Source organism: Hippocampus guttulatus, chromosome 8 (genome assembly GCF_054856545.1).
Source record: "Hippocampus guttulatus isolate MCC_2025c chromosome 8, RoL_Hgut_1.0, whole genome shotgun sequence".
NCBI lineage: Eukaryota > Metazoa > Chordata > Actinopteri > Syngnathiformes > Syngnathidae > Hippocampus > Hippocampus guttulatus.
Window position 1 is genome coordinate 19,265,256 of NC_141268.1, and position 22,154 is coordinate 19,287,409.

Genomic DNA, 22,154 nt, shown 5'->3' on the forward strand with positions numbered 1-22,154 from the left:
TTTCCTTTTTACTTTTTAATTAGCTTCAAGCTAAGGCGTTATTTACAACACTTAAATACAACATGACATCATTGAAACACACGAGCCGCCTTTCATCTTTTGGTTTACAGATTTTTCAACAATTTTAAGAGTAAAATGTACATTAAAAAACAGTGGACATGCGAGGTTTGTAGTGCTCCTGACGAGGATAGAACAAGACAAAATACACTAGTTTGGTCCTGTTAGCGTTTGAGTCAACTTGAAGGTTGACAAGATAAACTAAGCTCACATTTGACCAGCTTGTCCGCATGCAAAGAAAAAAAAAGGGTCACTCACGTGTGCGCCAGTGTGTCAGATAAACATTGTATGTGCATGAGAGCTAAGTGATTTCCAACGACTGCAAAAATTGTATTTCCTAAAAATGAAGCCGCCTTCTTCATGTCCTCGTCCGCCAGCCAGCAGAACATCCAACGAACCCGTTGCCTTTTACAAGACGACACACAGTGCTCCACTTAATGTTTAGCAGGAAATTGAGAGCACATCAGGACTATTTGCAGACCTTTTGTTTGCTTTCTGGGAAACCCAATATACACTAGTGCTATCGAACCGCAGGCAAACTTTTGCGTGAATGTGCCAGCTGCTTCCTACGGTCCTTCAAAATAAAAGCTTAAAAGTGGTGAGTGCGGCCGAAGGTCTCCTGAGAGGCATACACCATGTAAAGGAAGCCATCGTCATCGCGCTCCTGTTCATAGATCTCAGAAATGGGTGTCGCCACGGAAACCAAGCTGTGCTGGTTGACCAGCAGGAAGAAGGCCTGCGTGGGGTTCAACTGCAGACGACGCCTGTGTGGGAGTGGGTGGCTCAAGTTAGTGCTTCTCAATAGGAACGCTCAGCCAATTAGCATCAGCATATGTTCCAGACCACCACAAATGTGTCAAGAAAAAAAAAACCTGAACAACTCAATGTCAAAGTAACCGACACTTATTTTGATCAGCGATGAACCGTCTTGAAACATTGCTTAATTTCGAACTGTCCAAATCCACCAATTTCAGCCTCTAAATCTCCAGCTTCATAAGTCCTCCCTGAAAGCATTTCAATGTTACCTGTATTTCAAAATAAGACATTTGCAAACGTCTGCTTTGCATTTGGAAAACAATCAGCAACATTTTTGCCGATTTTCTGACGGATGTTAATCAGCAACTGGATCATGAGGGCAAAAATAAGACAGTGGAATCTGTTAGGAATATGGAACTTATTGGCAACCACAGTACAAATAACATGTCATTGCTATGTTGCTGAACCCGAAGTAGCGTCATGAGTACACTAGAGCAAACTGGTTGTCTTTCCTTGGCATCAATAAGTAGCCAACAAGTCCCTCTGATTTACAAATAGGTTGCAAAAGCTTTGTTGCAGCTGCAGCTGTTGTGAAAGCGCTTTATAAATCAGGATGTATTGTATTGTAAAATACATCACTCCCTTTCACGTAATATCGCAATATTGCTGTTTATTTGGGAGGGGAAGACTTTAGCAGATTATTCAATTAATCAATACAATAAATGATTGTAAAACACAGCTGGAAACGAGCGCTTCCGCATTACAGCTTGTGAAGCAAAAGGTGCAGTTTGTGCCCTCATCACTGACGTATACCACAAGAAAATAACTTGACAGGCGTGTGCATACCTGATAATCTTGACCAGCTCGCTCATGTTGACGTGGTCTGGGACAAGGAACTTGGTTTTATCAAGAACAGGAAGTTGTTTCTCGCCCTTGTAACGTTCCATGATCACCTAACAGACATACAGAGCTGGGTAATATACACGGGTCGCATGTGTAATAATTGTGTCATTGTGAATGCCTGTACGTACAGGGATCTTGTTGGGATGTTGTTTGCGGATCTGTTGGACTTCTTTGCATCGCTCAGCTGGTGACCACATTTTCGACACAACACCATTAGTACAACAATTAGGAGAATTCATTTTCAGTAGTTTGACATCAGAGCCCTTTCACTTCTAGGTTAGGGAGGTTTACTTGTTTGTTTTCTTTAAACCCCCTCGCCCCTTCAAATCACCACCCAAAGCTGCCACGGGCTAGGTTAGACTAGACTAACTGCCCCACTTATGAGGCTATAAATGTGTGACAAAAGGCTTTCGAGTGAAATCCAAACACTACAAATCTGAGTACTGTTGTGGCAAATAGGCCGACGGGCTGACCAGCTCGTCGGCTGGCTTGTTTTGCTTTTCCACTCACCGAAAGTCCTCCTTTGCTTAAAGGTTCTGTCAGACGGCATCGTGCAAGAAGACGTTTGCGGCAGCTTGGGAACACTTTGTAGTCACCTTGCTCGAGCAACGAGGGAAAAAAGAAGCAAGCAAGCTTTCGTTTACCGCAAACTACATAAACACTGATACGCAAATGACGTCAGCGTTTCCATGTAAATGACACCGACGCCATTTTGTTACAACACCAACGTGGGCGGGGCTTCGGAATCAGGCGTTTTTGGCTTTCCTGCCACCACAACAAATCGGTTTTTTCATGCTTAGGATAACAATATGCAGTATTAACAACAATACGATCATGGCATTAGAAAATGTGATATAATAGGAAGACAGAAATAAAAGTAGGTTTTGTGCTTTCGTGAAGTAAATTCTGCTGCTCATGGCCTTTCTGTTTTGCTTGAGGGAGTTCTACATTTTTACTTGAACGTCCAGTACATCCCATGATGCATCATACAAAAAAAATGAATGGCAGGTTTCCAGGCTATTGTATGATTTTTGACGAGACAAATTCACAAGTTGTAGCTGGAAGCAAAGTTTCCACATGACGTCACGCACCCGAAAAGAAAAAACACTCGCATGTTTTCCAGTGGTCGCTGATGGTGGATTGTTGCACTTCCTTGACTTGTGGGCAGCGTGGGATCAGTTCCCACTCATTGTGGGTGTGGATGTGGGTTTGAATGGTTGTTTGTTTCTATATGTGCTCTGCAACTGACTGGCAACCAGTTCAGGGTATAGTCTGCCTTCTGTCCGAAGTCAGCTAGCATCGGGTCCAGCACCTCTCTCCGACAATGTTCAGGATAAGTGACGTTGAAAATGGATTGATGAATGGTAAAGTGATCAGCTGTGGTCACAGTGCAGAGGTCGTGGGTTCGTATCCAGTCTATGTGGAGTTTGCATGTTCTCCCCATGCCCGTGTGGGTTTTCTCCAGGTACACCAGTTTTCTCCCACATTCCAAAAACATGTCTGGTAAGTTAATTTGACACATTCGATATTGTCCCTCGGTGTGATTGTGAGTGTGAATGGGTGTTTGTCGATGTGTGCCCTGCAATTGGCTGGCAACCAGTTTAGGGTGTACCCCATGTACTGCCCAAAGAGAGTTAGGATAGGCTCCATTGTTTGTTGAGAATACAAACAAGATGTTGACAAATGTTCACAACATTTATTGGAAACATTTGATGCTGACGATAACAATCTGGCAACAAAAGGAGGAAAAAATAGTGAAATAACTTGCTGATCAAAGTGACATGTTCACGTTTTCTTCTTTGCGATGCTAAAAACAGGAAAGTGGTCACTGGTCTTCAGTCTGACGGGTTCTGAATGACAATCATGAAGTAGTCCTTATCTGCATAAAACAAAGCAGGTGACGCGTTAGCGCCGGCAACGGTAGCAGCATCTGCGGTGACAACTGCCGCGTGCAGACCGACCTGGTGCGATCATGATCTCATTCTTCTTGGATCGCAGTCGCAGGAACGTGAGGTCGTTGAGAGGGTCGATGTCACGGATGGTGCTACGCGCCTTCATGACCAGCTGATGGATCAGGCCGGCGTAGTGCACCGTACTGGTGTTGTCCAGCGTTGAGCGGATGGGAATCCCTGAGACAAACACAAGTTGACACACTCCCACATTTGCCACCTGCTCGCCCGGCCGTTGTCCCACGCGAGAGAGAACACTCGATCGCTACTTTCAGCCAACTGCGTTAGCGCCACCTCGATATGAGCCATCGTCTTTTGAGATATGAACCCATTTTAAGAGCACAGCTGTGCGATATGTACATTTCGTTTCTCCATATTTTTGACTCACATATCTTGATGACGATATTAGTATGGGTTCATTAAAAACGAAGTTTTTTTTGTTTGGTTTTTTAGCTTTGTATGCCATTTTTCTACCTTAAAATACACGTATTAAAGTGTTTTTTTAAAGGGAAGGCTGGAAGGGAATTTCCATTCATTCAGTGGAAAAATAATTTGCAAAAGCAGGGATGTGAGTTATAACCTTCAATCTCATTCTATTCTATTCTCGTGGGTACTGATGAGTGAATGCAACTTTGACTGCCTTCTCCCCAATTACGAGGACGAGATTTTGAGTGGGCTAGTATTTTCAGGAAGTATGAAGGTTCAGTACATCCAAATCCCCTTTATAGCGATTAGATAGAATGCGGTCGCGGTCGCATCATCGCTGTCATCTCACCATCCGAGTTGACGATGATGAGCCCCTGAACTCCTTTCTGGGCCTGAATTCTCTTGAGAGTCTCCTCCACTTCAGCCTGAGCAACAACAACAAGCACAGAGGAAGTCAACATTGAATCCAAACGTATGTTGATAAAAACCTGCACAACATTTAGCACCATTTCAATTGATGTTACGTCAAATTTTTGACTTGCCCTCCGGGTACAACCTTTTAGTCTTGTTGAGCATCCTTCTTACGCCACCTCAAGCCTTGAAAATCCACCGCAACAATTTATTTTTTCCAATCTAGTATGGGTGTTTGGTCATATTAGAACTGTAATTCAAATTACCACACTCAATATTAATCATCATTACATTTTAGAGATGAGCAAATACAACAAGTATCGGTTTCACAAAGACCGTTAGCAAGTATCGTATTGGGCACTCGCGGCTGCTAATATGAGCCACCAACAGTGACACATGGCTGACAGAGGGTTATATTGCATTCCACCCTTCACCATCCTGTCATATTAAGCCCATTAGGACCCAATGTCTGGAAGAATGGGATCAGGCACAAGGTTTGTGTTCATGTGTCGAGTGTTTCATCAGTGCGTTGCTACCAAAATGTTGACGTGAATTTGTCAACTCAATTGGGTGACATGATGACTTCGACTTATGGTATTTCATTCACATTTGACCATTGTCGTTGGATTAGAATAAGACAATGTTACAAACAATACGGCAGAACAATCGCAATAAGGATCCTGCAGTCACGTGATGTGCTTCTGCTTTCGCTACTTCAAAACGGTCACTTCGGATGAAGGAAAGATGATATCAGTGTGCTAAGATTTTTTTAGATTAACATCGTGCTAACATGACAACGCCCAAGCCGTCACAAACAAAACGTCACTTCGTGTAAGCAGTATTAGGACGAACTACACTCACGGTGCTCCTGACATCGACATATGAATATTAACTTGGGGCATTAAGTGCATTATGGCAGCATCATAATTTCTTACCATTTCGAGGGATCGGCTGTAAAGAGTTAAAAAGATTTGCGTGATAAATTGCAAGAACAGAGACTAATAAATACTGTAACTTCCGAGTTGGACTTCTTCGTCTTCCTTTTTTTCTTCTTTCGTTGTCCACAGTTACAACGTGTCTCCTCCAGTGGTCAGAAATGGAACACATCAGTCGAACTAACAACAATGACGTCACTGCCGCGCCAGGAGAGCCACTGCATCTCCTGAAAAATTACGTCACATACAGGATCACACGTAACAATGACGTCATGTCTCTCAGGAAAACATTGTTAGTGAAATTTGTAATTATTTATTGCTGACAGGGGTCCAAACAAGCAAAAGAAAAAGAAAATAAACACATACTGTAGCTTTGAAGCCGAACATACAAAAAATATGGCTGCTTTCTTCCGACATAAGTTTAATAAACATTAAATTATACAAATATATCACTAGCATCAGGTGAAACCTCTTGACCTACAAAATACTCATTTTTCATGAGACCCCAATAACACCGTTCGTTTTCACAATAACATTGAATCGCTAAAGAAAGCAAGCCATTTTCGACACTTCATATTGGTCAATTTGTAAAAACACCCCCACATGCGGACTGGCCAATACTAAAATACAGTACTATAGAGAGGAAGAAAAAAATAGATATTATAATTCATCGGATTATGACAGGTTTTGTACTAACGCAAGCAATATATGTAAATGAAGCCTAAACATTGGCTGTCATCTTTGGTGGCTCTATGGTGACATGTGATTTAAAAAAAAAAAAAAACATTTCTAGTTTCCAAAGCTATGTAATGGTTCTGTTCTCCATTCACACGGGTGAAGATGAAGGGCTTTTACACATTTTACAGAATGTAAACATGGACAGGGCCTAACCGGATTGTCAGTTGAACTTTTTATTTGACACACACAGACACACACCTAATGAAGTATGGGAAAGACAAAACAAATGTGAGAAAAAAAATCCTCAAATTGACTTCGTCAGAACAAGTTACATTAGACTTATGACATTGGAGCGATGACATCCCTTCCCACAAAAGCGAGGGCCCCGCAGCGTGGTCAGCAGCGGCGTAAACGTGAAAACAAACAAGGATTGTTGTTTCTGTGCAGACAGTAAGTCAGAGTCCAGCGTCATTGTATGTGGGCGTGGCCACTTTCAGGATGCTCTGAGCATTCTCCTCCAGTAAGGGGCGCCACTTGACTTCTCCAGTCAGAAGTAAGTCTTCGCCGTCCAAAGAGTCAATGAACTGCATCTGAAAACGCAAAAACATGTCAACGCAGACTGGGTCAGTGTCTTGAATGCCATCAAAGTGACCATAACGCTCAACTTACTCCAGCTCCTCTCATGTACACCAAATGCTGAAATTATTATGCAAATGTCGGTCTCAGATTTTTATCGTCTCTGCAAATGGAACTCGGCATCATTTTCAAGTCATGAACTATTTGAGAAACATTGGAATTATTTTCTCCCCAAAAATACAGTTTTTGTCCAAATGCACTGTTGCAGATGATTACGCACAGCAGTATTTCAATTTAATAGGCAAGGAAAGGAAGCTTGTTTATAAACACATTTCATATGGCAACTCTGTTTGGTGGATGGCCAGCATGTCCCAACAGGGTTTCAATGTCAGCTAGCGAGTCACCTTCGGCACTGCAAGGACAATGGGGGAAGAGCGGTTCTGCTCGACCCCTTTCAGCACACACTGCAAAGGCACTCATGTGGAATGTGGAGCAATGCATTTGAAGAAAAACTACTTCTGTATTTAGGGGAAACAAATACTGTTATCATTAGGAGTTTGTTTGCAAACGTTCCGATTGTTCTCACACAGTGGATGACTTAAAAATAGAGCCAATTGCATCACATTTTTCCAAAATCAAAGACCATCACTTGCATCATCAGTAGCTACACGGTGTAAAGTTAAACGAAGACGTCTGAACAATCAATACTGGAAGTTGACTGAAGCAAGCCTGCGAAATGACTCGCCAAATGACGCCTGACATGCATAAGCCCCCACACACCGACGCACCTGCTTGCGCACATACTCCACCATGAGCTCCAGCTGGGCAGAGTCCTCACACTGACAGTTAAACAAGTTTCTCCACAGGGCGGCAGCCAGGATGCAGTCACTGGACAGGACGCCCTGCGCACAGATGTGCGTATGAATATTTAAAAACGCACACTCAAACAGCAAGAGAGAGAGAGGCTGACCTCGTCGTATCCAAACAAAGCGGCGTAGAACGTCTCGGTCATGGCTTTGAGGGCTTCCTTTCGATGGATGGCGTCGATCTGCCACCAGACAAACACAAACATCATCATCACCTCAATGACATAACTGGAGCTCTCCTCATGGTGGCGCTCTTGGAGCCAAAATGTGCATCCAACCAGCAGATGGCCTCAAATGTTGACTGATTTTTTAACAGATCTTTAATTATTGTATTTTTTTTTTAAAAGATGAAATTGTGTCAAATTGTTGACCGCTTAAAATGTGAATTTATTAAGAATGGCATATTTTTATATTTGATCATTTTCTCTCAACGTTAAAATAATCTCTTAAAACAAAGCCATGAACAGACACCACACTATAAACACAATTTAAATAGATTAAGATTACATTACCAAATATTAATCTGAAATGTTTTTGTGGCAGCTGATGCAAGTTGACTGCAAGGGGAAAAAAAGAAATAAGCAAAACTTGTCATTTGCCATTTCAAGCAACTAAGGAGGAAAAAAAGGACATCAGATTTTCATTTTCATGCCGTCACCCTGCCTTACTTCAAAATGTGCCTTTTAATATTTTGGGATGCCCTCTATGCTTTTCCATAGACTTTGTACTTTTATTGACCTTGCTCAGCGCATAAAACAACTTTCAGTGATTGGACTTATTTTGCTTTCGGTGTTGGATGACGATGTTGACACAGTTGCAGAGGCGTGGACTGCGACACGTCAAACTGTATGCGGTGCAAAACATGCTAGGCTTCATGGATCATTGCCATCACGTGTTCAAGTTGCAGAGTCGGCAGTTGGCCAGCCGCCACAAGTGCTTGCAACTTGTGCCGACGCCGTGTCCTTTTTGCATGCGTGGGCTAACCTCGACGGCGGCATCAAACAACAAATGCCACTCGCTCACTCACCCCCATGATCTTGCTGCGCTGCTCGACGTCCTCCCACATGGAATGAACGACGTAGCGACACATGTACTTGCCCGCTCGGCCCTCCTGACGCATCCGCACCAGACACATCCTGACGGAAAGTTCCCAGCATGCAATGTATCAATAAGCCACCAATCGCACACAATTGACATAGGAGTTGAATTCCTTCCATGACCACGTTTTCAACTAACGCTAAGCACAAATCATCCTTTCCCATTGACACGAATGGAAATGTCATTAATCTGTTCCAGCCCCACATAAAATAAAATAAAAACTAGCTCTTATACTATAGTGCTTGCTTTGTCAAAAGGGAGTGATGACATAATTAAATTGAATGTAGTTTGTGCATCATGATTTAAGGTTGCAATCCTACCACACATGCAGCTGCGCCACCAGGAACCAAGAGTTGAGCGTGTCAGGCAGCGAGCACCCTGAGACAAAAGCGTCAGCGTTAGCGTGGCTCATGCTAAGCTAGGTCTGACCAAGAAGCGGCACCCCATTGGCCACTGGGAGTACGCACTGTCAAAGAAGTCGTCGTAGTTGACCCTCTCCACGCAACACGTGTACATGCGCAAGGCTGCAATCTTGATTTTCTGCACACAACACGATGACTACTTCGTTTGCGGATTGCTTCAAGTATAGGACCATGTGCCCTGCACCCCCACACACAAACAAACCACACACACCCTCACCCATTTGTTGTACTTCAGGGGTCCTGTGAAACCCATGGCCTCAATCAGCTTGGTGAAACCGCCAACCTCCTCCTCGGTGGGCGCCGGCGTCTCCTTCACACTGCACATCTGACACGCACACATAAAGCGCACTGTTAACTTTTTTCACTTCTATATTGCTTACTGGATTTCTTTCGCCGAACACTCATTCTTCCATTTTTGTACTGTGACATATTTACCAGGTTTGTAAGTTGCCCATGTGTTGTTACCAGGGCAACAGAACAGTCAGGGGACATAGTCCATTACTCACTTTAGATTGAGTCCCATTTGACCCGCAGCCCACCCCCCCCCCCCAAAAAAAAAGAGCAGACACACAATCATTGGCACACTAGTCACAACAAATCCAATCATGCGAGCCAGTCGACCACCACAACATCACTGACGAAATGTCCCACTTTAATAATCAGATCAAATCAAGGCATCAAGTTGATTTTAATTTGAACCAGCCTGTGCAAGATGCCAATTAGCGAACGCCCCCGTTTTCCATCCGGAATTACATCACAACTTTCATATCCTCAACATGCACGCGCACACACACTCGCAATGACGCCACCTGTGTGTTCAGGTGCAGCGGGCGCCACCATGTTGTCGTCAAGGGGACCGCACAGGGTCTGCTGATAGAAGACACCTGCTGGGAAACCTGCAGACGAACGAACAGAGAGCAAGACCCACGCACGCGCGCACACACACACACACACAATATTTTTGTATCACTGGAGTCGTCTTGGAACCACCTGTCTGAAAATGCCGGCGGTTTCATGTAAATGGATCGCCTTTGCAATTGGAGGCGCACGTCTACATGATTGATGCTGAACGTCAAACTGCCAACATTCGCCTGCGTCTTCTTTGAAGAGACACTTGTGGCGACGAGCCATTGAACGAATCAGTGCATTCCAATGACACCCGAATCGACACGAATTGTCACAACTACATGACCCGGATTCCTTTGATGGAAACTCAAGTGAATCATAGCGATGAAAGGTCCAGTCAGACGTTACGTATAGAAGCTAGGCTAGGCTAACGAGGCGAACCTTGTGGGACAGGAGGTCGGTTCCGACGTTTCTGACGGCAGACTGCAGCGGCCGCCGGGACGCGAGCCAGAGGGCCCACATGACCCGCTCGGAAGCCACAGCCGAGCAGAGCCGAACTTTTGGAAGCTAAAAGCTGCTCGGCGTCGCTCGCAGTCAATGTCAACTCAACTGATTTAAGTGTTCCACATGCACTTGCGTCCGACCGGCAACTAAAGTCCCACAGCCGACGGTCCGCTTACCTAATTTCAATCTTCTTTTTAGCTTCTTTCTTTATGTTCTATTTATGTTTTCTTCATTTTTTCCTTTCTTTCCCGTCATTCGTTTTTTTTTACTTGTATTTTTTGTGTATTTACCTTCACTCGTTTCTTTTCTGTCTTTGTTTGCAATGAGTTATCCCTTCTTCATTTGTTTCTAACTTTCTTTACTCATGGACTGATTTACTCTTAGCTCCCGTTTCTTTCCTTACTTAATTCATTTTTTCTTTATTTTCAATCTGGTTGTCTTTCTTCATTTATATTTGTTCGTTCTTTTTCCAATGATTTGTTGTTGTTCGTGGTGATCGCAGTAGTGGTACCGTAGGCGCAATATTAATTAGGAGAGGCAGTGAAAAAGTAATGAGCCCAATTTAATTTAGTCTACAACTACTAATTAGGTTTTTTTCTGAAATGTTCTCAATTGTCATTGAAAAGCTCTCAACTTCTGATGGCCAATCAACAAACATACCATTCCAACATGACTGACAGGAAGAGGACCGGCTTTAACGCTAATTTTGGCAATAAACCTTCAAACAAGTATTTCGACAACAAACATACAAAATTAATAGCTTATTTAATTACCTTTTGTCTGCCCTTTGTGATATTATTATTTTGTGGTGAACATTGGTAGGGCTTTCTTCTCTTTTGATTACTCCTCAAACTTCACCATCAACTCCTCCTTTTGCCAACCACCAAACCCATACAGGACCCACCTGTACTCTACAAGACACACACGGGATAACACCCATCACCCACCCTGGCTAATGTAATAGCTAACACCTTGTGACGCAAGCCAACATCCAAGGCTGCTGAACAAACTCATGATCTAACACGCAGCTGCAATCACAGTTGCATTCGACCCAAACACACACACGCAACCACTCCGACAAAATATCTTCATGGACCCGAGCCAAAGGGTTCAACTGCAGACTGTCCGAATCCAGGATGTCTGTCTGACCACATAAACATACCCACATAAACATTCCCACACACAGACACAGACACACACACACATGCTGCTGAAGTAGCAGAAAAAATAATCCATAAATTCTTGTTTTAAGTAAACGTCTTTTTTGTTTCCGACGTGAACGATTTAGTACAAGTGGCTGAAGGATGGGTCCCCTTGAAGTAAAAACCTTCCAAAATTAGATTTTTATTATTTTTATTTTTTTTACAACTTTAATGATTAGAGCAATCATATATTGTACAATAATACACTCATAAAAGGAAATGTGAAATGTGCAAGATGGCCACAAACACACACACACACACACACACACACACACACACATACTAACATGAGTATCGCGTTCGTCTCTCAAGTCAAGGCAAGAAAAAGAAAAAGGTCAGATCCATGGTGGGTATTTGGAAAGTCAGTCATAGCTCAAGGCGCTCGAACGTTCTACCTGCAGCCACAAGCGTCCACTACCATGTTGCGGTACTGCCTGTAGACCACATTGTCGTCCGCGTCCACATACAGGACGCTGATGGCGCTGAGACGAGTGGGCACACAGCAGGCGGGCGGGGCGGTGGGCGGAGCCATAGCGTGGAGCAGTGTCTGGACCACGGCGTGGTTTGTGGGCTGCAGGTGGGAACGCAAGGGGAAGTCGCAGGACCCGCCGCAGCGGAAGGCCTGGTAGTCCAGCGGAGCGATAATCCAGTCGTCCCAGCCCAGGTCCCGGAAGTCCACGTGCAGGCGGACGCGCCGGCAGTGCAGGGGTGGGCTGTGAGGCCGAGCATGTGGGGCTCTTCGCGACCGTCGTTGCGCCCTCAGATACTCGTAGACGCTCTTGCGGGCGTGGCCCGAGCGGGCCCGGATTTCCTTGTAGAACACGTCAGCCGGCGCGTCCGGCCCCCGATCGCTGCGGCTGTAGGCCAGCAGGAAGGCTTTCTCCTTCTGGGCCCGCCCGGCCCTGTCAAAGCCCAGACCCAGGAGGTCAGCAGCCCCGCCCCCTCCACTCTCCACCGCCTCCAGATGGAAACACAGCGACAACTCTTTCTCTGGCTCGGACTTGGGGTGCTGTTTCTCTTGCTCCTGGACATGGTGTTTCTGGTTCTGGTGGTTGTTTTGGTTGTATTGGTTTTTCTGGCTGTGTTGTTTCTGGTTGGGTCGTTTCTGTTGGTTGTGTTGCTTGAGTTGGTTCTGGTTCTGTTGACTGGGTTTCTTAAGGGCCTTGACGGCACGGTAGACATCAAAGACCTCCCACTTTCCTTTGGGGGGTTCCAGTGGGGCTGCCGCCAGGGTCTGGATCAGAACCACCTTCTGTGGGCCCGACCCGCAGCTGTAGAGGTTCAACCAGCAAGCCTCGCCTACTGCCACTTCTTGGGCTGAGCGTTTCCTCAAGATTCGAAGTTCTGCTCCCACAAGTCCATCCTGGTCCAGAGACGAGATTTGGAACTGATACCGCTGATACCACAGGACCGACCCAAGCTCATCTGTATGGGGAGCATAAAACATTTTCTGGTCAGACTGCAAGATAGTGCTGGTCACTAGTCACCGTCAAGGTACATATAGACAAACGCTGGACTGGTTGCCAGCCAATGCCACGGCCTTTGTGGACCAACAAGGGACTGGTCGCCCTCATTCCATTTCCCCATTTTTAATTCAAGTAATAAAAAGCCTTGTAGGTGTGTCATGCACACTTTTAAGGAGCAATGAAATGCGCCCAAGCTTTGCGGTTGTTTCCATTGGGAGCAACAAGTGAACTTCTTCTGGCTTTCGAGCTAGCGGTCGCTCAATGGCGGCTAGCCGCTAGCTGAGATGCTTTAAACAAACACAAGCTAAATTTAAAAGGAACGTAAACGTTGGCGGCCGCAATCACCACAAGTTTTCTGAGCCAGGTGGAGGAGGGACCGAGGCTCGTGGGGGCGTGACGGACAAAGTTTATTTTTCCCCTGAGGGCGGCGCCCGACAGCAACAGTGGGACTCCCACACACACACACACACACACACACACACACACACACAAGTATGTACATGCACACGTCAGCTTGTTAGCCTAGCATTGACACCCTGCATCAGCAGCTGAAAGGAAACCGCCCGATGAGCACGCGGCATCACCTTCACCTTGGACACGTGAATGGATATGAGAGTGGATATGAGCAGACACATCGATGGGGATGGCGAATGTAAAGAGATGGAATGAATGCGTGAATGGCCATGACGAATCCGAACGGCTGTGTTGAGCACATGAATGGGCATGACGGACACATTAATTGATGTGGCAGAACACCTAAATGGACGTGATGAATGTCATTGAACGTGACAAGCACCTGAATGGACACGATGAACACATGAATTGGCATGATGAACGTGAATGGGTGTAATGAACACATGAATGGAGTGAAGGAGCACATCAATTGAGATAAAGAACATGAATGGATGTGGCGAGCAGACCGAGCGGGCACAATAGCGAATGGCCGACCTCGAGCAGAGTCCACAAAGCTGGTGACGGTGTCGGCGTCCATGCTGAAGTTACGTCGCGCCGTTTCAGAGGATCCCATCTGGTACAAGGACATCATGTAGTCGTGCGGCGTCACCTTGACCGATGTCATGCCTCCATCTCCCATGGCAATCTGGTGACCGGCCGCCCCGCTTATGGCGCTCTCCATGGTGACCGTTCCCACCGGTTCTGTTGGTGGCGTCCGGCACGTGAGCGCAAAGAAGAGACAAGAGAACCAAAGTTTCATCCTAGCAGCTGCTGCTGGTAGTCATGGCGATGGCAACACCAGACAAAGTGGACAAACGGGACCGAGTGAGCAAAGCGGTCCTTGCAGTCCATCCGGCTGAGAGTGATGTGAACGCCCAGAAGAGACACAAACGCAGAAGGTGGCAAAAAAAGGGAGGGACAAGGAGAAAAAGGAAGGAGCTGAGAGAACAAGAGAGAGAGAGAGATTTTTTTTTACTGATTTTTTTCCATCGTAATTTATTTTGGTGGAAGAGCAGCCAAGTTCCTTTTTTGGGGGGGAAAGTGTATTCTTAAGTGAGCCTTTTTTACACGTGTTATATACTGTGGCCATGAATTAGGATGTTTGTGGTCACCCTGTCTAGCCCATTTTTAAGGGTCCTACAGCACCCCGAAACAGAATCCAAGCACCCAGACCATTTTAGAGCTCCATTCATCCACCCATTATCTGTTCTGATCATCCTCATGAGGGTCGATCTTAATTTTTTTTTTTTAAGTACTGGATGTTCTAAGAAAATATAAAAATCATGCAGTCTTTGATGAAAAGGTGAAAACAACATACACAGGAACGTCAGACCCCACATTCAAACCCCGGATCTCTGTACTGTGAGGCGGACGTGTGAATCAGTTGATCACTAAGCCGCATTATTATTTTTTTCATTATTATTGTTGTTATTATTTTTTAATCTGGTTAGCACGTCACCCTCACAGTGCAGAGGTGCAGTGTTCGATTCCGGTTCCGGCCTTCCTGTGTGGAGTTTGCATGTTCTCCCCATGCCTGCATGGGTTTTCTCCAGGTACTATGAACATGATGATAAAGTACATTCTTTAACATCACTGTGAAAGACTATCCACGGTAGTTAAAGTTTGAAAACTTACATTAGCTTAGGTGGGATAATCACACAAGTGACTCATGGATTTTTTTCCTCATTTTTTTTCATTTATTAATTAATCTTAATACTTAATGAGCAAAGTCTACACCCAATTAACACTCGTGAGAGTGTGGATAAATCAATACCACGGACTTCATACACCCATTACTGCAGCTCGAAATGCTTCTTTTGTCAACGAATTTGAAATGTGTCCATGCACATTTGAATGCTTTACCTGCTGCCTGTCACTCTTTTTCTTAACTGGATTTTTCCTTGACAACATTGGCGTTGCTGCTCCATGCTCTCTCCGACTGGTCTTGTGGCTGTCTGGACTGTTGCGTTTGTGCCGTCTCATTGGCCTCCCTCGCCGAGCGCAATGGCCAATCGTTCGTGGATTGTAAAAAAAGAGGCCGAGACAGAATGGGAAGGGGTGAAAAAAGATACTCCAGTCGTAAACCCCAAAAGGAAAAAAAAGTGTAATTTCGTTGGCGGTCCACACGTCACTTACTATACTTCAAGGGTGGAGAGAGAGAGAGAGAGAGAGAGAGAGAGAGAGAGAGAGAGAGAGAGAGAGAGAAAAGAGACGTGGAGGCCATCTGCTGGGCAGTCAGTGACACTGCGTGATCATGGATGGAAGGTGAGTCGGCGCGCGGATGTTTGGACAGTTCAGTGGATGCTTTTTGTGTGGTGTTGCTTGGTTGGTTGGTTGCAGTACCGGATGTGTTTGTGTAGATGGATACTCACGTGTTGGTACATGTTGGATTTGGGCGAATGCTTGGATGACTAACGGATGAATGAAGAGGTGGCTGCATGATGGCTATACAATACAATACTTTATTTATATAGCGCTTTCACAACAGCTGCAAATGGATGACGAATAAGTGGTGAATGAATAAATGAATGAATGAATTGGTAATTCACTGATGGATTCAGGGTAGATCAATGTATGATATATCTCAAAACCCATGTCTCTCAAATCATCTTTCCCTATCAAAATAAGTGGAAATGCTATGTATCCATTGGCCCCAAATTTGCCCTGGGGCAGCCTTGACGAACACAAACTTTATCACCTCAAAACAAATACACACAAGTCGACAACTCAACTATAGGAAGGACGGCTAAATTTCCAAGGAGGAAGTACAGCTGTCTACATAGTTATGACATCATGGCAAGCAACTTGGAACTACAATTTCCTCTTCCTGCTCCTGCGCCTCACAATACAATACTCAACAATACATATTTATTTAGACAGCGCACACACACACTAGCGCAGTGTCCAAGAAGAAGAAGAAGAAGAAGTAGTTGACTGTGTTTTTTACAGACGGTAATAAAGATAACTGTTCATAAAACATATTTCTACATGGCCACTTTGTTTTCGAGGCTGCTCATCATCTTGCGGCCATTTTCTCCCGCTGAAACTTGCGTCATGTGACAGCACGCAACAAAACAGGATGGGATGGAAAAGTGAACGTGTTGAGAGAAGAAAAGGGAGAGTTTGGACTGGAAAGTGACGTCCCTTCAGGAATTTTCGTACCGCAGGAAGTTGGCAGCTCTTCCGCCAAAATAAAAAATAATGGAAACCAATAGCGACTGACTCATGATGAACCGAAAAAATTGCTCAAGTTTTCTTGGAATGCCCCATAGGGAATTCCTTTGTGCGTGTGTGGACGAGTGTGTGTGTGTGTGTGTGTGTGTGTGTGTGTGTGTGTTTGTGTGTGGTGTATTTACATGTGTTTATTAGTGAAAATGTCTGTTTTGTCAATTTGTTGTACGGGTTGTATGAATGTGTTGAAGTTTGGCTGGTGTAATGGATTTCGGAAACCAGACAATCACCTAATATGGAGCGAGGTGGTCACAAATGTGATAGGGAGGTGTTGGTATTGTATTGTTGTTTTGTTCGTGTTTTTTTGTTTTTGTTTGTTTTTTTGTTTGCTTGTTTTTTGGTGGTAAATTTGTTTCCTGACACTTTTGTCGTCATAAAGTAACATATCGTTGTTAATAGGATTTGTGAATGTATGTGAAATCAAAATTGAAATGAAAAAGTTAGAAAATAATCATAAAAGAAGAACGAGCTAATTCGAATTTGCGTGTGGGACTTTTATCGTGTAGTCAGCGGCGGAGGGGGGGCGGGGGGCAAGGGATTGCCGTGACAGAATTACGGGAAATGGAGCGGAGACGTCATCACCCTGGTGGCCGCTCATTGGAGGAGAGTCGCGAGGGCACAAGTTATACGAGAGGAAAAAGACGACGGTCACCAAAAGTTGTCCGTCAAAGTTGGCAGAGGATAACAACAATAATTGTCCCTTTTGGACCAAGTTGAAGTCTGAGACGCCTTGACGAACCGCGAGTTCCCGTAGCCGTTGTTTCTTTTTTAGATTGCAGCTGAGAGAGTTTAAGCAAAGTCAAAATGTCAACTTTTGGATGTTCGGCAAACGTTTTGGCTTTCGGCCTCCTGCTCTTTTTGTCCACTTCGTTGTTGCGCGTCACCTCCGAGTCGGTAAGTCAAAGTCGCTCATCCGCACACCTTGTCGTTCGTGGCCTTTTGTCCGGACTTCTTTTCCTCTTTCCCTCACGATTTTTGCCCGAAAGCCTTCGGAAACCACTACAAACGTTTTTTTTCCCTTCAGCTAGCGTGCTAACTTTTACCTGGGACTCACGGCAAGCCCGGAAGCTCGTCGACTGACGAACTAACCAAACACCCGCTGCCACTCGTCTTCGCCTCAATTGACTTTTCAATAACTTTGCTCGTGTGCTCGTTCCGACCTGTTTGTTTGGACGTGCGTGTTCGCGGAACTATTATAATGAAAGGGGCCCTCTGGGGGAGGGGGCTTGGGTTGTTGTTGTTAGTGGGGATCTCAGACTTATTTATGCCCCCATGTCACATCAACGACCAGTGTGTTTGAGTACGTTTTTAAATTGTGCGTGTGTGTAACCGAGGAGTCAAGTTTTTCTTCAAATCACGTTGCTCATTCCGCCATCCCCTACGTTCACGTGGGCGTGTGTGCGCGCGCGCGACTGAGTTGTTTGTTTTTGTGTTTACGCATGTACATAGATGCGTGATTTGTGAGGACTTTAGTATGTTTAGTGTGTGTGATAATGGTGAAAGTGAGACGAAGAAGTTCGCAGTACACTGAAGGCCAAAGGCTGAGTGTGATGCCACCGACACCCATACTTGAAGAGACCCCCCCCCCCCCCCACCACCTCTACTCCGGTTAGCCAGTTAGCTTAGCACCGACGATTAACAAGACGATCGCACAACGCATTCCTTACTGGTCCGTCCTTCCTGGTGCTTCCCTCCTTTTGTCCTCCCTCCTCTCGCCTTGTTCCTTTGCTGTGGAATGTGACCTCCGCTGACCTTGAGTGGCCCTCCGGGGGATTTTGCACACTTGGAAGCGTCTCAATGGACCCGTACAGACCCTCTCTATGGATACGGAACACTCTGTCTCTCCCTCTGTGTGTGTGTGTCTCTCTCTCTCTTTCTCTCTTCCCGTCTCTCTCTCTCACACACACAGATTTGGAATGCCAACATTTTTTCGGTGCAACTTTCTGGGCCCTGCTCGACTGAGTGATGAACTTTTCCTGCCTTTTCACGACAGCATGGACAGCGATGTTACGGAAGTCTCTGAAATCAAGCCAGAATGATGAAAATCTGAATTCGGTGTTCCTGTTCTCCTCTTATCTACACACAAATCAGATGTTTTATCCCCCACCATTCCCAAAACTCAGCCAGCCTCGCCGCTTGTATGACTGCGGGGTCCGACGTTGGCGGTTGCCCGACAGCCTGGGGCCAGTATGGCACCGTACTGGGGAGCTGTGTTGGCCCGCCGTGTACCTTCCTTCCAAACGCTGGCTCCGCCGGCCCACTGCATATTTTATTAATACAATGACATAATCACTTTTTAAAAAAAAGATTTAATTATTAGTGTCTTTATTTTACATTCAAAACAACTGACCACCCAAAAGCAATATTTTATTTAAGTCTTAAGCAAAACACTATCAAGAGGCTAGACATGAAAATGATTTAAATTTATTGCATTATATCATGATTATGTGGTCACCACCACGACTTGGATTGCACTGTTCTTTGCCAGGAATGTGTGCCCCCATTGGGTGTTATTGTTGCTGCGTGTGTTGTGCGGGGTTGCCTTTGAGGTCTGAACTCAAGGTCAACAATGATTGGAAAAAAAAAAAAAAGAAACCAACATTTTAGAGTAAATGTAAACGGAACCCTTGAAAATTGGCCATCGGCTCTGTCGTCTCCCGTTTGCGCTCTTCTCGATTTTGTGTGACAAGAAATTTTCTTCTGGCACTGTTTGATATTTGGGTTATAATCAGTTTTTGGTTGACGACGGGTTGCCGACTGACAACATCCCCGTGTGCCAGCAGGTGAGGGAGACGGAGACGTGGATGCCGTTGAAGGCCGCGGTGACCCACCAGCACGACAGCCAGGAGTCATCGGGAGACTTTGGCTTCACGGACAATGAGGAAGACAAAGATGAGGAAGAGGAAGAGGAAGATGATGACTATTACTACGATGACTGGGAAAACGAAGATGAAGACGAAGACTATGAAGATGAGGTGTCGGGGTCGGGTGACGACGGCGCAGGTTTGTCCAAGTTTTCATGCACAAAGCTAAAAACCTGAAGCACAATTTCAACTTTGTTTTTGTCCACAGAGAACGAGCGCTCATCTCCCGAACGTGACTGGCTGCCTTCCACTGAGGTAAATGATGATGATGATGTTGGGCTGCACAGGGCATAGAATTGTGATCGGAAGCATCAGCCAGAGTTGGGTGGCTTGAAAGTGCCTTGAGCGGGGTGCCCCTTTCCTGCTGTATGTTAGTTCCTGCGCCATACTGGAAATCTGTGAATTCACAAATGGCCAACTACAATTGAGTGTAAGGATTGGCTCTTTATCCCGTCAGTTGTGGCAACGAGTATGAAGTGGACATAGCAATGTTTTTCAGCTGTGATCATCTTATGTTGTCACTCGCATTGAGAACAGGCAATAATGCTGAGTACTTCGTCCCTCCTAACGGTTGTCCTCATGCTGTCTTCAGCGTCCCGACGCGGACAACAGGATTCCGGAGTGGGCCGGCCCATCTCGCCCCACCATCCGCCGTGACCCAGAGCCGGACATTACGGGGAACGACAACGAGATACCTCTATTGCGGAACAGTCCCCTCCCGGGGGACCAGCTTCCCTCCAACGTGCTGATGTCTCACGCCGCCAACGGCGACGGTGTCTTCTCCAGGAAGGAGGTCCTCGCAGGTGAGGGCACTCCATGTCCGGTCGCAGTTTTCTTGCATGCTGTCGTGCTCGCGTTCAAGTAACGTAGTCGTTTTCCTCCATCAAATAGAAGTCGGAAGTCATAACTCCAGCAAGCCTTTTTGACACCAAATCTAATGAGTGTACATGTGTGTTCAAGGATAGACCCGCCACCGGTGCACTTTTATTTATGATGCACTGGTTAATAATTTAAAAATGGATCAAATGAAGCCGCAGCATGCAGTGAGACCTTGCTTGTACTTTTGCTTCCAGGACTAATCTGCGGTGGCGTCGTGGTCCTGACAGTGGCAGTTCTGCTGGTGGTACTGCTGCTTCATCGCATGAAAAAGAAAGACGAAGGAAGCTACGAGCTGGCCAAGAAGCCCATCTACACTAAGGCCCCCACCGCAGAGATTTATGCCTAGCCCCCCAGGCCCCTGCCCTTATTTATTCACTACACACAAGCTAAGCTAATGTCAGCGCCATGACGCTCATCTGAATCTATTTTTTTATTGCCGACGCTGCCTCTTGGATGATGTGACATTGTTTTTTCCTTTCAAATATTCCGGTTGGTCCTCATATGATTTTTTTTTTTAATATATATGTAATTCCTGTCAAGGAGTTTGCTTGACACTCTGCACCTTTTTAGTAAAAAGTGACTTGTCTTTGTAGACACACACTACACATTCTTTGGTGTAAACTCGTAAGTGAATGAAAAGTGGTTTGACTTGGAGCAAATCAAACTGCTGCTGACGACACACTGCCGCTCATGGTACAAGTTTCTCATGCTAACGCTAATTAACAAGCTGGGTTGTAATAAGTGGCATGGGCTTCAGCTGCTGGTTAGACTAGACAAAAGTGGAAACTACCGAATATGACTCAACTGGTGAACATTTAACCTCTTCACCTCTCCCTTTGTCTTTGCTTGTTTGTGATTGGACAAAATGTGTGCGCATGGGGTTGGAATGTGACGTAGATGCTAGTTAGCTTAGCAAAAACTGGAAGCTGCTGAGTGAACATTTCACCTTCCCTCTGACCACACCCTGGCTAGTTTGTGATTGGACACGAGTGAGTGTGCGTGTGGGTTAGGACTAATTGGTGTAGAGGGGTGAAAATGCAGCAGCTGCTCGTTAGCTTTGCATAGCAAAAACTAGAAAATTATCAAAAGACCATTGAGACCCTTTCTTCTAGCTCATTTGTGATTGGGAGAAGTGATGCGGTACTTTTTTTTTTTAGATTTACTGTATATGAATTAGCAGAATGTGGGGATGCGATGTCTGACCAAATATTTCAACCAAACGACTGTTGGTTTTCTCAGTCGATGGGAAAGTCACATCGTTGTCATTTTCAATGTGTTGGGTTTTTAGTCTTTGAACTTTGACCTCCCGTTACTTTTGTCAGGATGGAGTTCAAGATCATCGGTCTGTCTTTGTCTCTTTGTGGAAATAAAAGTTCTGTACAAAAAAAAAATGGTATCGTTTGCTCACAATCTTTCTACCACTTTCCTCTTTTTGTGGTACTTTGACTAAAACATGCTGTTTTGATAAGCTCTAATATTGTATCATCCATCCATCGCGACGCGTGTTTTGTATGCCACTGTCAGCTCAAATGCTGATTAACGAGCATGGAGGAAAGGGTGGATGTTTGTAAGTGGGTCATTGTTTTCATTGGCAACATGGAGGCCTTTGTGTGTTTCGGATACACTTGGGAC

General features: G+C 45.2%; 5 protein-coding genes across 8 annotated transcripts; 1 reads left to right on the forward strand and 4 right to left on the reverse strand.

Moving 5' to 3' along the window:
• map1lc3a (microtubule-associated protein 1 light chain 3 alpha) lies at positions 1 to 2,442 on the reverse strand. The gene is made up of 4 exons (XM_086116913.1): positions 2,227 to 2,442; positions 1,845 to 1,900; positions 1,660 to 1,766; positions 1 to 821 (listed from the first exon to the last, which is right to left on the reverse strand). The coding sequence occupies exons 1-4, from the start codon at positions 2,264 to 2,266 to the stop codon at positions 647 to 649; spliced, it is 378 nt and encodes a 125-aa protein (XP_085973039.1). The 5' UTR covers positions 2,267 to 2,442; the 3' UTR covers positions 1 to 646.
• Positions 2,443 to 3,392: 950 nt separating this feature from the next.
• dynlrb1 (dynein, light chain, roadblock-type 1) lies at positions 3,393 to 5,598 on the reverse strand. Its single transcript, XM_086118855.1, has 4 exons — positions 5,438 to 5,598; positions 4,441 to 4,516; positions 3,678 to 3,845; positions 3,393 to 3,595 (listed from the first exon to the last, which is right to left on the reverse strand). The coding sequence occupies exons 1-4, from the start codon at positions 5,438 to 5,440 to the stop codon at positions 3,552 to 3,554; spliced, it is 291 nt and encodes a 96-aa protein (XP_085974981.1). The 5' UTR covers positions 5,441 to 5,598; the 3' UTR covers positions 3,393 to 3,551.
• A 734-nt stretch (positions 5,599 to 6,332) lies between these two features.
• On the reverse strand, positions 6,333 to 10,560 carry uqcc1 (ubiquinol-cytochrome c reductase complex assembly factor 1). Its single transcript, XM_086118702.1, has 9 exons — positions 10,365 to 10,560; positions 9,887 to 9,973; positions 9,295 to 9,402; positions 9,123 to 9,195; positions 8,976 to 9,033; positions 8,585 to 8,693; positions 7,662 to 7,739; positions 7,480 to 7,593; positions 6,333 to 6,705 (listed from the first exon to the last, which is right to left on the reverse strand). The coding sequence occupies exons 1-9, from the start codon at positions 10,443 to 10,445 to the stop codon at positions 6,571 to 6,573; spliced, it is 843 nt and encodes a 280-aa protein (XP_085974828.1). The 5' UTR covers positions 10,446 to 10,560; the 3' UTR covers positions 6,333 to 6,570.
• A 1,279-nt stretch (positions 10,561 to 11,839) lies between these two features.
• Positions 11,840 to 18,630, reverse strand: gdf5 (growth differentiation factor 5). 3 transcript variants are annotated; one of them, XM_086117710.1, is made up of 3 exons: positions 18,447 to 18,630; positions 14,044 to 14,250; positions 11,840 to 13,054 (listed from the first exon to the last, which is right to left on the reverse strand). In XM_086117710.1, the coding sequence occupies exons 2-3, from the start codon at positions 14,228 to 14,230 to the stop codon at positions 12,021 to 12,023; spliced, it is 1,221 nt and encodes a 406-aa protein (XP_085973836.1). In that variant the 5' UTR covers positions 14,231 to 14,250; positions 18,447 to 18,630; the 3' UTR covers positions 11,840 to 12,020. The 3 variants fall into 3 exon arrangements, with proteins under 3 accessions (XP_085973836.1, XP_085973835.1, XP_085973834.1); XM_086117709.1 differs by lacking the exon at positions 18,447 to 18,630 and adding an exon at positions 15,412 to 17,352; XM_086117708.1 differs by lacking the exon at positions 18,447 to 18,630 and adding an exon at positions 15,412 to 17,352 and having other exon boundaries at positions 14,044 to 14,487.
• sdc4 (syndecan 4) lies at positions 17,418 to 21,907 on the forward strand. Of its 2 annotated transcripts, none has more exons than XM_086117713.1 (5): positions 17,418 to 17,673; positions 19,560 to 19,782; positions 19,852 to 19,898; positions 20,236 to 20,446; positions 20,717 to 21,907. In XM_086117713.1, the coding sequence occupies exons 1-5, from the start codon at positions 17,584 to 17,586 to the stop codon at positions 20,866 to 20,868; spliced, it is 723 nt and encodes a 240-aa protein (XP_085973839.1). In that variant the 5' UTR covers positions 17,418 to 17,583; the 3' UTR covers positions 20,869 to 21,907. The 2 variants fall into 2 exon arrangements, with proteins under 2 accessions (XP_085973839.1, XP_085973840.1); XM_086117714.1 differs by having other exon boundaries at positions 17,420 to 17,673; positions 19,563 to 19,782.
• Positions 21,908 to 22,154: the final 247 nt, after the last annotated feature.

Coding starts and splice junctions, on each gene's coding strand:
- map1lc3a (XM_086116913.1), bottom strand. CDS start 2,266: ATGCCGTCTGACAGAACCTTTAAGCAAAGGAGGACTTTCG. Junction 1,767..1,844: donor AACATCCCAACAAGATCCCT/GTACGTACAGGC, acceptor TATGTCTGTTAG/GTGATCATGGAACGTTACAA. Junction 822..1,659: donor GAGCTGGTCAAGATTATCAG/GTATGCACACGC, acceptor ACTCCCACACAG/GCGTCGTCTGCAGTTGAACC.
- dynlrb1 (XM_086118855.1), bottom strand. Junction 3,846..4,440: donor CATCATCGTCAACTCGGATG/GTGAGATGACAG, acceptor TGTTTGTCTCAG/GGATTCCCATCCGCTCAACG. Junction 3,596..3,677: donor TGAGATCATGATCGCACCAG/GTCGGTCTGCAC, acceptor TGTTTTATGCAG/ATAAGGACTACTTCATGATT.
- uqcc1 (XM_086118702.1), bottom strand. CDS start 10,445: ATGTGGGCCCTCTGGCTCGCGTCCCGGCGGCCGCTGCAGTCTGCCGTC. Junction 9,403..9,886: donor CGCTGCACCTGAACACACAG/GTGGCGTCATTG, acceptor TGTGCGTGTCAG/ATGTGCAGTGTGAAGGAGAC. Junction 7,594..7,661: donor CTTTGTTTGGATACGACGAG/GTCAGCCTCTCT, acceptor ATCTGTGCGCAG/GGCGTCCTGTCCAGTGACTG.
- gdf5 (XM_086117708.1), bottom strand. CDS start 14,308: ATGAAACTTTGGTTCTCTTGTCTCTTCTTTGCGCTCACGTGCCGGACG. Junction 13,055..14,043: donor CTTTGTGGACTCTGCTCGAG/GTCGGCCATTCG, acceptor CTCCCCATACAG/ATGAGCTTGGGTCGGTCCTG.
- sdc4 (XM_086117713.1), top strand. CDS start 17,584: ATGTCAACTTTTGGATGTTCGGCAAACGTTTTGGCTTTCGGCCTCCTG. Junction 17,674..19,559: donor TGCGCGTCACCTCCGAGTCG/GTAAGTCAAAGT, acceptor CCCGTGTGCCAG/CAGGTGAGGGAGACGGAGAC. Junction 19,783..19,851: donor GTCGGGTGACGACGGCGCAG/GTTTGTCCAAGT, acceptor TTTTGTCCACAG/AGAACGAGCGCTCATCTCCC.